This window comes from Carcharhinus amblyrhynchos, chromosome 2 (assembly GCF_965287045.1).
Source record: "Carcharhinus amblyrhynchos chromosome 2, sCarAmb.v2.hapA, whole genome shotgun sequence".
NCBI lineage: Eukaryota > Metazoa > Chordata > Chondrichthyes > Carcharhiniformes > Carcharhinidae > Carcharhinus > Carcharhinus amblyrhynchos.
In genome coordinates this window covers 122,521,642-122,533,890 of record NC_137325.1, presented here as the reverse complement: position 1 = coordinate 122,533,890, position 12,249 = coordinate 122,521,642, and the positions used below count along the sequence as shown (strand labels likewise).

The 12,249-nt window shown below is 40.0% G+C and overlaps 1 protein-coding gene across 9 annotated transcripts in view; it reads right to left on the bottom strand.

The window, feature by feature from the left end:
* LOC145358363 (cAMP-responsive element modulator-like) overlaps positions 1-12,249 on the bottom strand; it is a 118,600-nt gene that overhangs the window by 60,080 nt on the left and 46,271 nt on the right. For all 9 annotated transcript variants that reach the window (XM_080212355.1, XM_080212345.1, XM_080212402.1 and 6 more), the window contains 2 exons: positions 5,824-5,966; positions 3,431-3,619 (listed from right to left, as the gene is read on the bottom strand). In XM_080212355.1, the coding sequence (XP_080068481.1) occupies positions 3,431-3,619; positions 5,824-5,966 (332 nt within the window). The remainder of the gene's footprint in view (positions 1-3,430; positions 3,620-5,823; positions 5,967-12,249) is intronic.

Below are 12,249 nucleotides of genomic sequence, written 5' to 3'. Positions count from 1 at the left end.
TTCCCTTTCCACAGATGCTGTCAGACCTGCTGAGATTTTCCAACATTTTCTGTTTTTGTTTCAAATTCCACAGTAATTTGTTTTTACGAAACCATTGTTGATTGTCATAAAAACCCATCTAATTCACTGATGTCCTTATGGGAGGGAAATCTGTCATTCTTACCTATGACCTACATGACTCCAGATACACAGCAGTGTTCTCCAACTGACTGTTCAAGGGCAATTAGGGTTGGGCAATAAATGATGGCCCAGCCAGTGATGCCCACAAATGGATTAAAAAACACTATCTGGTTGATGCCAAGTGGTCTCAGGAAAAAGCCTTGCAATCCGCAAAGTTAAGAAATATAATATGAAAAGCAATATCATAAGAAAAGTAGGAGTTAGACCCAACAGGAACAACCCAGATATTGTAGAATAGGATACATGAAATCGTGGCTGAGTAAACCCTGTAGCGTTCTGTGGTGGTTGCACTTAGAATTGCATCTATCAGCCAACATCCCAATTTCCTCTGTCATCATTGCTAAATATGCCCCATCCAACAATAGGATGGACCGACAGAGCTGAAAGTACAAAGGTACACAGTCAATTGTGAGTTCTCTACAGCAGCTCCGGATTCTATTAAATACAAACAATTGAGACATAGCAAGGTAAAACCTCTTGCTGATCAACGTCAATTATTCTTCTGATCAGAAAATTCAGTACACCTCTGCACTGAGCACCACTGAAGCCAGATCGGAGGGAAACAAGACATGAAACATTTCTGCCCTTTGACATGAGTCAGGGATCAAGTTGATCTCACCCTCTTCACCAACCCAACTATTGTAGGCAGATATTTACAACATCATTAGTCAAGCAATCCATGTGCCAACTGTCTCACCTTCACAATGAAGGCACCTCAATCAGATTGATGGATTTAGATCTGTTTGAAGACTGGTCACCAGAGATGCTCTGCAGGGTTCAATGTTAGGACTATAACTCTTTGCAAGGTCTATTAATGATTTAGTTGTTGATGTTGGGGACACATTCAGCAAGTTTACAGGTGATTTTAAGGCTTGTGCAAGTGTCAGGACTGCAGGTGATACTCAACTGCTTCAGGGGGATCTTGATGCATTGGGGAACTGGGCTCATTACTGACAAATTTTATGTTTAATTTGAAAACGTAGTGTATGCAAGTACATCCAAAAGCAAAAAGCATTAAAGCATGTTCAGATAGATAGATAGGTGGGCAAATTCTACTGCATACATCAATAAATATTCATAAGCAATGTTGTGAAGCATTAGTTGAAGAGAATAAATAAAATGCATTTATAAGACGGCAAAATCTTGCATTTCTCTAAGATACACATTAAGTAGAGCAGGTTAAAGATAGAAGTAGAAGCCCAAGATTAGGGCATCAGTCGTGAATGCTAAATGGTCATACAGCCAATGAATTAGAGAAAAACTCTTACAGCTCAACCACACCCTGTGAAGAATGATAATGTAAAATCAGGCAACTAAATGGGAGGAACGTGCGATATAAACAGTTCTATCTTAACTATGGCAGAACCCAGCACAAATACAAAAGACAGATAATCTTTTCAGCTCAGCAAGCCTATGCTAGCTCTTTCAAAGAGCCCCATTTTCAGCCCTTTTCTCACAAGTCCTTCAAATGTTTATCCAATTCTTTGAGAATTATTGAATCTGCTTTCACCATCCATTCAGATAGCGCATTCCAAACCATAACACTCTGCAGAAATAAAAATACTGAGTTTTGTTTTTCTGCCAACTACATTAAATTGTGTTCTCTGGCTGCTGACCCTTCTGCTCAAGAACAATTTAAATCTTTTTAACTATCAAAACCCTTCATGATTTTGAACATTTCCATTAAATTTTCCCTAAATTTTCTGCATTCTAAGGAAAACAATCCATGTTCTGTAGCCTCTCCAGTATACTTAAATCCCACATTCCTGGAAACTTTCCAATCAGGACATTAGAAAAACAAGCACTAAGTTATATTTCTAGAAGGATAGAATTGAAAAATAGGGAAGCTATACTAAACCTGTACTGAATCTTAGTACAGTCATATTTAAGAGTTCTGGTTACCATGGTATAAAAAAGGATACAAAGACACTGGAGAGGGTGCAGCAAGGAATTACAATAATGATTGAAAAACAAGGGTACACATATCTGAAAAGGGCACGTTGCTTGAAAACAGACTGAGAAGTGACCCCATACAAGTCTATCAAAATTTTTCATAATTTAAATGTTGCCTCTTGTGAAGAAGAGTACAGCTAGAGGTCATCAATAAAGGATAGTCACCAAGTAATCTAACCGAAGACATATCTGCACTCAAAGAGTGATGATAATGTGGAACTGATTAACCCAGGGAGCAGTTTAGGCAAACAGTATAGATGCACTTAAGGGCAAATTTGACAAGCTTGAGGGAGAAGAGAATAAATGGTCACAATAATAGATTGCAATGAGGCAGCATAAACAGGTAGGACTGGATGGATTGAATGGCCTGTTTCTGTGCCATATGTCACATGTAATCTTCTCTGTGCCCTCTCTCCAAGGGTGCTGTGTTTTTAAACAGCTTTAGCCAAAAATGGCTGAAAATACTTGGCCTTCAACAACTTCCTACCACCTAAGTGCCAGGAATCAGCCAATTCAGTTCCTTCCATCTGCTATTAGAAGCAGCAGAAAACGTTCCTTCCTTTCTCAAGCAATTTCATTTCCCTCTCTGCTAACTTTATATACTTAATTTTTTTTCAACTGACTTCATATATCTCTCCTTCTGTAAATGAGACACTCATTGCCAGCAAATGCTTGAAACTTGTAGACCAATGCCTCTTCTTAAGTTATTGACTTCTGAAGAGTAGCAGGGAAAATATCATAAGTATAGGTTGTAAAACAGTGGTTATCTTTTTGAAATGTATGGTTAAAATGTGATAATGTTTATCTGACATAAAGCTAAATTTTGATTCTATTCCCAAATATTGACCATTTCACATTAACTGTAAAATTGTTGAATGAAAAAAATGCTTCTCCATTTTCTTCCAAGCAGTCACACAAAGCATGCGTGTTTGACATATGGCAGAATTGCTTCAGACCTGGTTTGCCTCCATCCCACTGAGACTAACAAACTTGCCCAAACTTGTCCTATGCATAAAACTCATGAAATTTAAATCCAGGTCATCTGGTCAACAGGGGCGTATTTTATTACGAATAGTTGTTAGGTTGTCTTTAAGAATACATGGCTGTGAAAACAAATTAGTCGTATGTCATCTGCTATTTTTCTAAATTTACACCAGTGATGAATACTTGTAGTTTTTTTTCAATAAAGTAAGCCTTTTCCTTTGTCAGGGCTTCAGCCTTCAACAAAACCCTTTAGTTCTTCAATATTTTTCTATTAAAACACTGCTGCAATATCAAATAAATCTACTTCTCATACCTTGAACAACGACTTGGCTGCCTGGAACAAAGAATTGTTGTGTCCCATCACTTGACTGTGTAGCATATTGCACGATGGTTGCCCCAGGCTGAGGCGTTCCAGCATTTGTCATTGTAAGAGTCTGTAGTCCCTGTACACCGTCAGCTCCTGGATTTGCAATCTGGATAGTTCCACCTTGAGCAATGGCAACTGAAAAAAAAGATCAAAGTTAATTAAAATACCAGACAAAGTGCAGAATGTTTTTTCCCCAAAAAACACCATCTTGATAACATGGTAGAAAAATAGTGAAAATAAACTACCTTGACAAACTGGAATACCGAACCACATAGATTATATGATTGTTTTGAAGTTAATCACATTAATATATAGATTAAAAAGCATTCATATTGTGCTTCTCATTGATGAATCTGCTACAGTAGCAACTTTACCTGGCAATGCAAAATTATTAACATCCTGATGCTGTGTTTGTGCCCCAACTTTACAATTTAGAAATTAAACTAAGAAATTACAAAATAAAGATTTAACACTGAAATGGCCGAAAAAGGTTCAAAATGTGTATGTTTATACACATTAAAAGTCACCAGTAAGACCTGGTCTTACTGGACTTATTACACATATCCTTTTAAAAAATGCGCTGTTCAGGTGCTTGATTTCAAGAAATACGACATGACCAATCTGATGTTTAAAGAACAAGACAGATTTTTAGCTCGCCAAGAGGTGGAGCAAACATGCCACAGGGTTAACTCTTCTGGTTTCAAAAGATCATTTTCGAAAAACATTTCAAAATTTAAGTCTGTAACAGTTGATTTATGAATCCCATATCACACCGTTCTTTTTTTAAAGTTTTACCCCCAGCTTTCTCCCTTCCTGAACTTTACTAGTATTGTGCCACTAATGTCCATAATTACCCCAAACTCTCACAACTATGAGCCTGGATAGCAAAGAAAGCCTCAGAATGGTTTGAGGTAGAGTCATTTAGAAGTTTACAGCATGGAAACAGGCCCGTTGGCCCAACTTGTCCATGCAGTCCTTTTTTTAAACCCCTAAGCTGGTCCCAATTGCCTGCATTTGGCCCATACTCCTCTACACCCATCTTACCCATTGTAACTGTCTAAACACTTTTTAAAAGACAAAAACTGTACCATCTCTCCTCCTACCTCTGGCAGCTTGTTCTAAGTACTCACCGTCCTGTGTGAAAAAATTGTCCCCGGACCCTTTTGTACCTCTCCCCTCTCACCTTAAACCTATGCCCTCTACTTTTAGACTATCCTACCTTTGGGAAAAGATATTGACTATCTAGTTGATCTCTGCCCCTCATTATTTTATCGACCTCTATAAAGATCACCCCTCAGCCTCTTACACTCCTGAGAAAAAAGTCCCAGTCTATCCAGCCTCTCTTTATAACTCAATCCATCAAGTCCCAGTAGCATCCTAGTAAATATACAAACACACAAACTCAAGTAGGACATGAACAGTAATCTGATTTTACCCATCAATTAGCCAGACATTGAAACAGATTGAACAGGCAGAAATTCCTAAATGCTTTAATTCTGACATAACAAATCAACAAATACCCTTGGCTAATGCTATTGAAAAATGATAGCATATTCACAGTTAAGTAAGTAAGAGCGAAATCTTCCCAAAAATGCACAGTATTGGTTCAGACAAGTTAAAAAAAAGGTGTGAAGCTCACAGGCTTTCCTTGCTGTATAGAACAATGCTGTGCAATTTAAAAGGGGCATCAAAAGTTAGACAGTGAGCTGGAGGGGTGGGGTCTAAAGAAGCCAACAAAGCCAGGAATCCCAAGATTGGGATTATTAAAGGGCATAGGGGCCCTTCATTTTTGAAAACCAGCAGTGATTTGCTTTGGTGTGAAGTCACGCCCCCAAGGGCAGACTTTACGGCATCAAGACTGATGAGCATATTTTAACCATCATAGAATCTCCACAATAAAGAAGGTGGCCATTCGACCTAACGAGGCTGCACTGACTCAGCATCTGACCCATGTCTTGCTCCCAAACCTATCCCCGTAACCCTGCACATTTACCTTAGCTAATCCACCTAACCTACCCAATTTAGGATACTAAGGGGCAATTTAGCAAGGTCAATACACCTAACCTGCACACTTCCAATGCATTGAAATGTACTGGAATTTATGGAAATCAGATTCTCACCTAGAAAGGGTGATTGCGATGACTGTGTCATCAGCTGAGGATGGGGAAGATCTCAAACTGAGATCTCACTGGTGCAAATCCCATTTTTGGCCACTCATGAGATTTAGTGGCCATTATGTGATGATTTGTGCCTGTGTTCAACAGGGTTGCTAAATTGGGCCAAGAAATGACATAACTAACTATGCATCAACAAACACAAGTTAAAATTATAGTACATACTATATTGGCCAGTACTCGTCTGGTAGATGGATGTTGGTACTGCCATTGTTGTGATAGCAGCTGTTGCTCCCTCTTCCTCAGATTTTTCTTCATCAATCTTTGGAACACCAGGTGCATCAGAAGATAACTCATTTAGGATTTTTCTGAAATAACATCATCTCAGTTCAGCTAATTGCAACACAAAAGACAATTGCAAACCTTCTAAAATCTTAAACCTTGGTTCTTTTACAAACATCTTCCAAATGAAATTCTACAGAACAAGTTGAACTAATTACCGAATGCACAATGCCACCAAGTGAATATGGTTAACTGAAGAATTCCCGATGCTTTACTGAGGGAACAACAAGGAATGACAGATTGAAAAAGTGATCACAAAGTGTCTCATCATCTAACTTTTCACAGGTGAAGAGAATTTTATTCACAAAATAAAACTTCTTTCAAAAATCAAGTGCAAGTTGGTTTCACAACTATGTTTTTGACCAATAGTAGCAAAAAACTTGTATTATGAAGTTAATTATGATTGAATGTTAATGGGGGCTGAATATAAACACCCAAACTACAGTGAAAATAGCATTAAGCAGGAAATTAGAGATCCATGCGATAAAAGAACATCTGTAATCATGGGTGACTTTAGTCACAAGTTACATTAACATTGCAATGAAGTTACTGTGAAATTCCCTGAGTTGCCACACTCTGGTGCCTGTTCGGGTATACTGAGGGAGAATTTAGCATGGTCAACGCACCTAACCAACACGTCTTTCTGACTGTGGAAGGAAACTGAAAAGCACCCAGAGAACACACGCAGACATGGGGAGAATACGCAGACAGTGACCCAAACTGGGAATCAAACACAGAAGCCTAGCGCAATGAGACAGCAGTGCTAACCACTGTACCACCGTGCTGCCCTGTATTGGGGCACACACTCCAAGAGCATGCACTACTCAAATGATTTCAATCTCGTAAACCTGACTCTTTTTTGCAGCTAACCATAACATAGAATCTTTCATCAAGATGAAGAGTGATGTGTTTGATTCTGAGACTAGGATTCTAAATCTTAATGGAAACTACAATGGTATGAAGTGCGAGTTGGCTATGATAGATTGAGAAATGTTACTTAAAGGGGTGATGGTGGATAGGCAATGGCAAATATTCAAAGAACACATTGGTGAACTGCAACAATTCATTCGTCCTATCTGGCACAAAAGTAAAATAGAAAAAGGTACTCAAAACATGACTCAAGAAATTAGACATAGTGGGTGGTATTCTCCCATTTTCAGAATAAGTGCCCACACCAGTGGCAAAACAGGAGTATTTACTGCTGGCGCTGGCAACATCTGTTGGGTGCAATTCACCAACCTGAAGTATGCAAACGAGGCCATCTTGGGGAACTCACCAGCCAGCCCTGCTATTCCGAGATCAGGGCACCAGTTACAAATGGCACCCGATATCTGCGTTTGCAGACAGGCCCCTCTCCCCCACAAAAAAAAAGGCGCCCCTTATACTAACCAGGGGAGCAACAGCAAACTCTCATTTAAAAGGGCCATCTTCCCCACCCAACCACAAGTAACATTACCCACCCCCACACACACCACGTAGGCATGAGAGTGACCCAATCCACCCCTGCCCACCCCCCTCACCCACTAGCCCTCTCAGACCCCCTTCCCCCTCAATCCCCACAGCCCCCACCCCCACTTCAGATACCCGACCCAGGCCCTGCTACACCCTCAGATTCCCCTTCAAGCCATGTGCCTAGGCAGTGCCAGTGACACACTGCCCCTTGGCACTGACACCCTGGTCTAGCACCTTGAGCCTTGAAGGGGTGACAGAGCAGAGGGAGTGATTTGAACATTTACTAGAATGATTCCTGGGGAAGTGGTTAGGATTATATACGCTGGAGTTCAGAAGAATGAGGGGGAAATCGCTCATAAACCTATTAAAATCTAACAGGAGAAGACAGGGTAGATTCAGCAAGGATGTCCCCAAGGATGGGGGAGTCCAGAGCCAGGAGTCAGGGTTTAAGGATACGTTGTACCCTTTTAGGACTGAGAGGAGGAGAAGTTTTTCACCCAGAGAGTGGTAAGACTATGGAACTTGCTCCCACAGAAAGCAGTTCAAGCCAAAACAATTGTATGTTTTCAAACAGTTAGATATAGCTTTTGGGGCAAAGGGGAATCAAAGGATATTCGGGGAAGGTAGGATCAGGCTAGTGAATTGGATGATCAGTCATGATCATAATGAATAGTGGAGCAGGCTCAAAGAACAAATTTGCTTACTTTTGCTTCTATTTGCTATGTTTCTATGTAATTCAGTTGGATTCCATCATCTATGTGGCTGGAAACTTCAGGGGAGAGCGGAGAGATTGCCAGTAGGCACTTTTAGGTGATAAGATTTCAGCCTCATCATCTGTGTGCAATTGCTGGTCTCCACCATAATTGTGGACAAAAATGTTTATGGAGTCTTAGTTTCCCTCAGTTGCCCATTTATCAGCACGCAGTCCTAAGTGGAAGTGACATGATTAGAGTTTTAGTGGGCAAGACTGCCAAGAAAAATCCATGGCCATGACAACCGGTCCAAATTCATTCTAACTGCTAAAATATGTAACATCATGAATTTGGGGCATACTGCACTTGTTTGCACAGACAATTTCTTAAACTATTTTAAACAACTTTATATGAACACAGAAGCTATTTTGAACAAATTTAGAATACAAACTATAGGCCTAATGCAGAATTCACACACTTTATCTAAAATATTGCTTTATCAATGTTTCCTTCTATTATAGGATAACAAGGCGCTGTCCACTGATGATTACATAGTGTTCATCGCCATTTGTAATGCCTTAAATACTCAAAACAGTCCATGCCCACATGGAGGAAAACCAGGACAACATCCAGGCTTGGACTGACAACAATAATTTGCATTTATACAGTCTAACATTCTAAAGGCACTTTACAGAACAAACAAAATTTGACACCAGATCATATAAGGAAATACATGAGCAGGTGAAGAGGAAGTTGGCCATACAGGGAAGTTGTCAGGAACTTATTAGAAGGAGAACAGAGAAGTGGAGATGTTAAAGGAGGGAATTCTACATTCAGCAGTTGAAGGCATGGCTGACAATAGCGGAGCTTTTAAAAACAAAAAGGATGCACGAAAGGCCAGGAGGAGTGCAAAGGTCTTGAGGGGTTACAGGAGTGTTGGTGGATCTTGCAGAGATGGAAGGGCATGGGGAGATTTAATGACAAGAGTAAAGATTTTAAAACTGATGTGTTCCTTAGCAAAAGCCACAAGGCAGCCAACGACCACAAGAAGACTGGGGAAGGAAATTGCGCGAATCAGGATAAGGGCAGCAGAATTCTAGATGAGCTTATGATTACAGAAGGAGCAATGTTGGAGGCAGGATAGGAGAACTTTGTTATAGTTTTCACTTGTTCAGCAGCTCATCCACAAATCTAAACTTGTCCATCACCACTGCACGATAGTTGCAGTGTGTAGAATACAGGATACAAAGCATAACTTGTAAAGTACTTCTTTGTTGCATCCCCTATGATCTAGATAGGCAAATACATCAGGTGCAATTGGAATGCCATCATCTCATGGCTTCAGTCCAAGCCCTATGCTCTTCTTAAAGTCTTCATCTTCATTACCGCATCAGAATCTTGAAACCTTTTGCACAACAGAGCTATGGCGTTTCACCTTAAATCAACCACAAAAGGCTTACTACCTGGGATGTGGGCATTGCCAACAATGCCCACAATCCCAAAGATAGTTTTTTAAAATTAGTTCAAACAAACTCGTAAATAAAGACTGTACTATACCCTTAATGCCAATATAAAGTACAATCTTAAGGACAATTTTTGCAGATTGATTATCATTTCCAATTCACATGCAACCTTTCAGTATTACTCAAATGCTTGCAAATGAAGTTCAGCAGACACCATTCCACAATAGCCAGTCATATTTTTTAAATTTGCACAAAAGAGATTCTTTATCTCCCTATCCTCGAATACATTCAGAAAACATCATATGAACTGCAGTGATACACCTCATATAAGCAATGCAGACTAATTTCTTCTCGTCCTAGTCTAGTCTTGAAGCATTGTACACTGACGGTTAAGAATATTGAATGTGATTCAAATCATCAATTGTTCAGCATAACCATTATGCACTAGAAGTTATTGTGAGGTCATCTGAAGTATTCTTAAATCATAGGTATCGCCATTATATTTCTTCCCTTTAGGGAGGAAAGAATGACCGGATGTTCTCTTCCTCGCTCACAGATTCATTTCAATGAGCATGAAGCATTTATTTATAGGCAAAATTAAAGATAATCTATATGGTTCATTTGTTAAGATAGAATTAATTATGGGCAAGATTTTTTTCACTTCTAACAGGATATGAGCAATGCTAGCAAGGTTGGCATTTACTGCCCTTCCCAAATTGTCCTAGAAAAAGTAGCGTGCAGTATAACACTCATGCCGTGGAAGAATTCCCAGTGCTGCTTGGGAGGAATAGCATTTCGACCCAACAACATACATCAACAAGTCAGAATGATGTGTGACTTGGTGAGGATCATGGAGATGGTGAAGCTCAGGCATGCCTGGAGCCCTTAACCTGATAGGTGGTAATGGTATAAAAGCAAATTACTGCGGATGCTGGAATCTGAAGCCAAAAAAGAAAATGCTGGAAAATCTCAGCAGATCTGGCAGCTTCTGTAGGGAGAGAAAAGAACTGATGTTCTTTTCAAGTCCAGATGGCCCTTTGTCAAAGCTAAAAGACATGGAAAGTTGGAAATATTTATGCTGTGGAATGAGGGAATGAAAGATAAGCGACAGCCATACAAGCAACGGGAATTCTAAGAGGTGCTAATGGCAGTCCATGGAGAGAATCAAAGGCTTCTGCTATTTGGCCATTTAGAGTTTCTATACTCTCTGTCGACTGCCTCCTAACAATGCAGGATCATAAAAAAAACCCAGACTAAAATAAACAGACCCTATTTGAGCTATTGAAATAGCAATAAAAAGGACATCTCCAGTCAAACTGGTAACAAATTATATCAGCTGAGGTTGTGAGCTAAGAAAACACTGAAGAGATCGGGATTTTTAAATAAAAACTCTCTTAAAAAGGTATACTAACATCACAGTAAGATCCTGTTTTCTCCATTGTGACCCCAGGGATCCTTGTGGGACCATCCCCAAAGTTCCTTACATAAACCAAACCACCAGTTGGAAAAGCTCTTCCTGCCCTTGTGGAATCAAAGTTTCTTTTTTTGTTTTCTTGTTGGGACTCCATCTTCCCCGCCAAGTTCAGGAATAATTGGCTTAATCTGTATGAAGCCATCATTACACAAACAACCCTGCTGGAGCAACGCCTGTTATGGTGTGTTGTGTTCCTATAATTGAACAACCACCATTCCAATTTGGTCTCCATGGATATTGTCTGTTGCTTCACATCATTTTTGAAAGTTTGAACAGCCTGTTCTGCCAGTCAATTTAATGACAAATGATAAGACATAGTCTGAACGTGTCAGAATCTCTTGTTGGAGATGGTCATTACCCGGCACAAGTATGACTTACCACCCATCAGCTCAAGCCTAAGCCTGAATGTTGTCCAGGTCTTGCTGCATGTCGGCACAGACTCACTCAGTATCTGAGAAGTTGCGAATGGAATCTAACTTTCGGCAATCATACTCAATAAAGCTTAATTATCCTTATGTAAATTTGCTGCAGGTACAAGTACTAGTGCATGACCAAAAGAAATCACATCAATGTAACAATCCATGTTACTGCAGTGAAGCATAAACATACAGACAAAATAGAATAAAGAGATCAAAAATCCTCTCAAATCTTCATGCTTCCTCCACATCACAGGTACATTCATTGGATGCATTTAAAACTGGCAATGTGACTGTACCCTCAAACCATCTCTTGTACCAAGTGCTATACTGAGGGGAGTGAAGAGGCAAAAACAGAGTTTTGGGAATCTATCCAATCAAGAGCAGTCACAGTTCATCAGTAAGTATTATTTTGTTTTCTGCTTTTGGAAAAGTTCCAGGCCGAGGCGAATGCTTGCTTTTGCTGGAGCAGGCATGGTCCAGCCCAGAAGCCCTGTCAAGAAGCAATGTCTCCAACGCAGCGACTCTTGTCTCCTAGACCACACAGTCACACAGTCTGGTGGCAACCAAAGAACTGATCCATAAAAGTGAGGAGTTAAGGAGATGACCGATGCACTTGATACCCAAGTTGCAGTTACTGTCGCCAAGCTGAACTGAGGCATGCTCACATGACTATTACTGTTCAGAGGCATCATCTCCCAACCACATAGCACCTTCTTTCAAACCACCACCGCCACAACATTGCAAAAAAAAAGCCTCTTTTGACCTTACGATGGAGGAAAGGTCATAGATAAAGCAGCCGAAGATGGTTG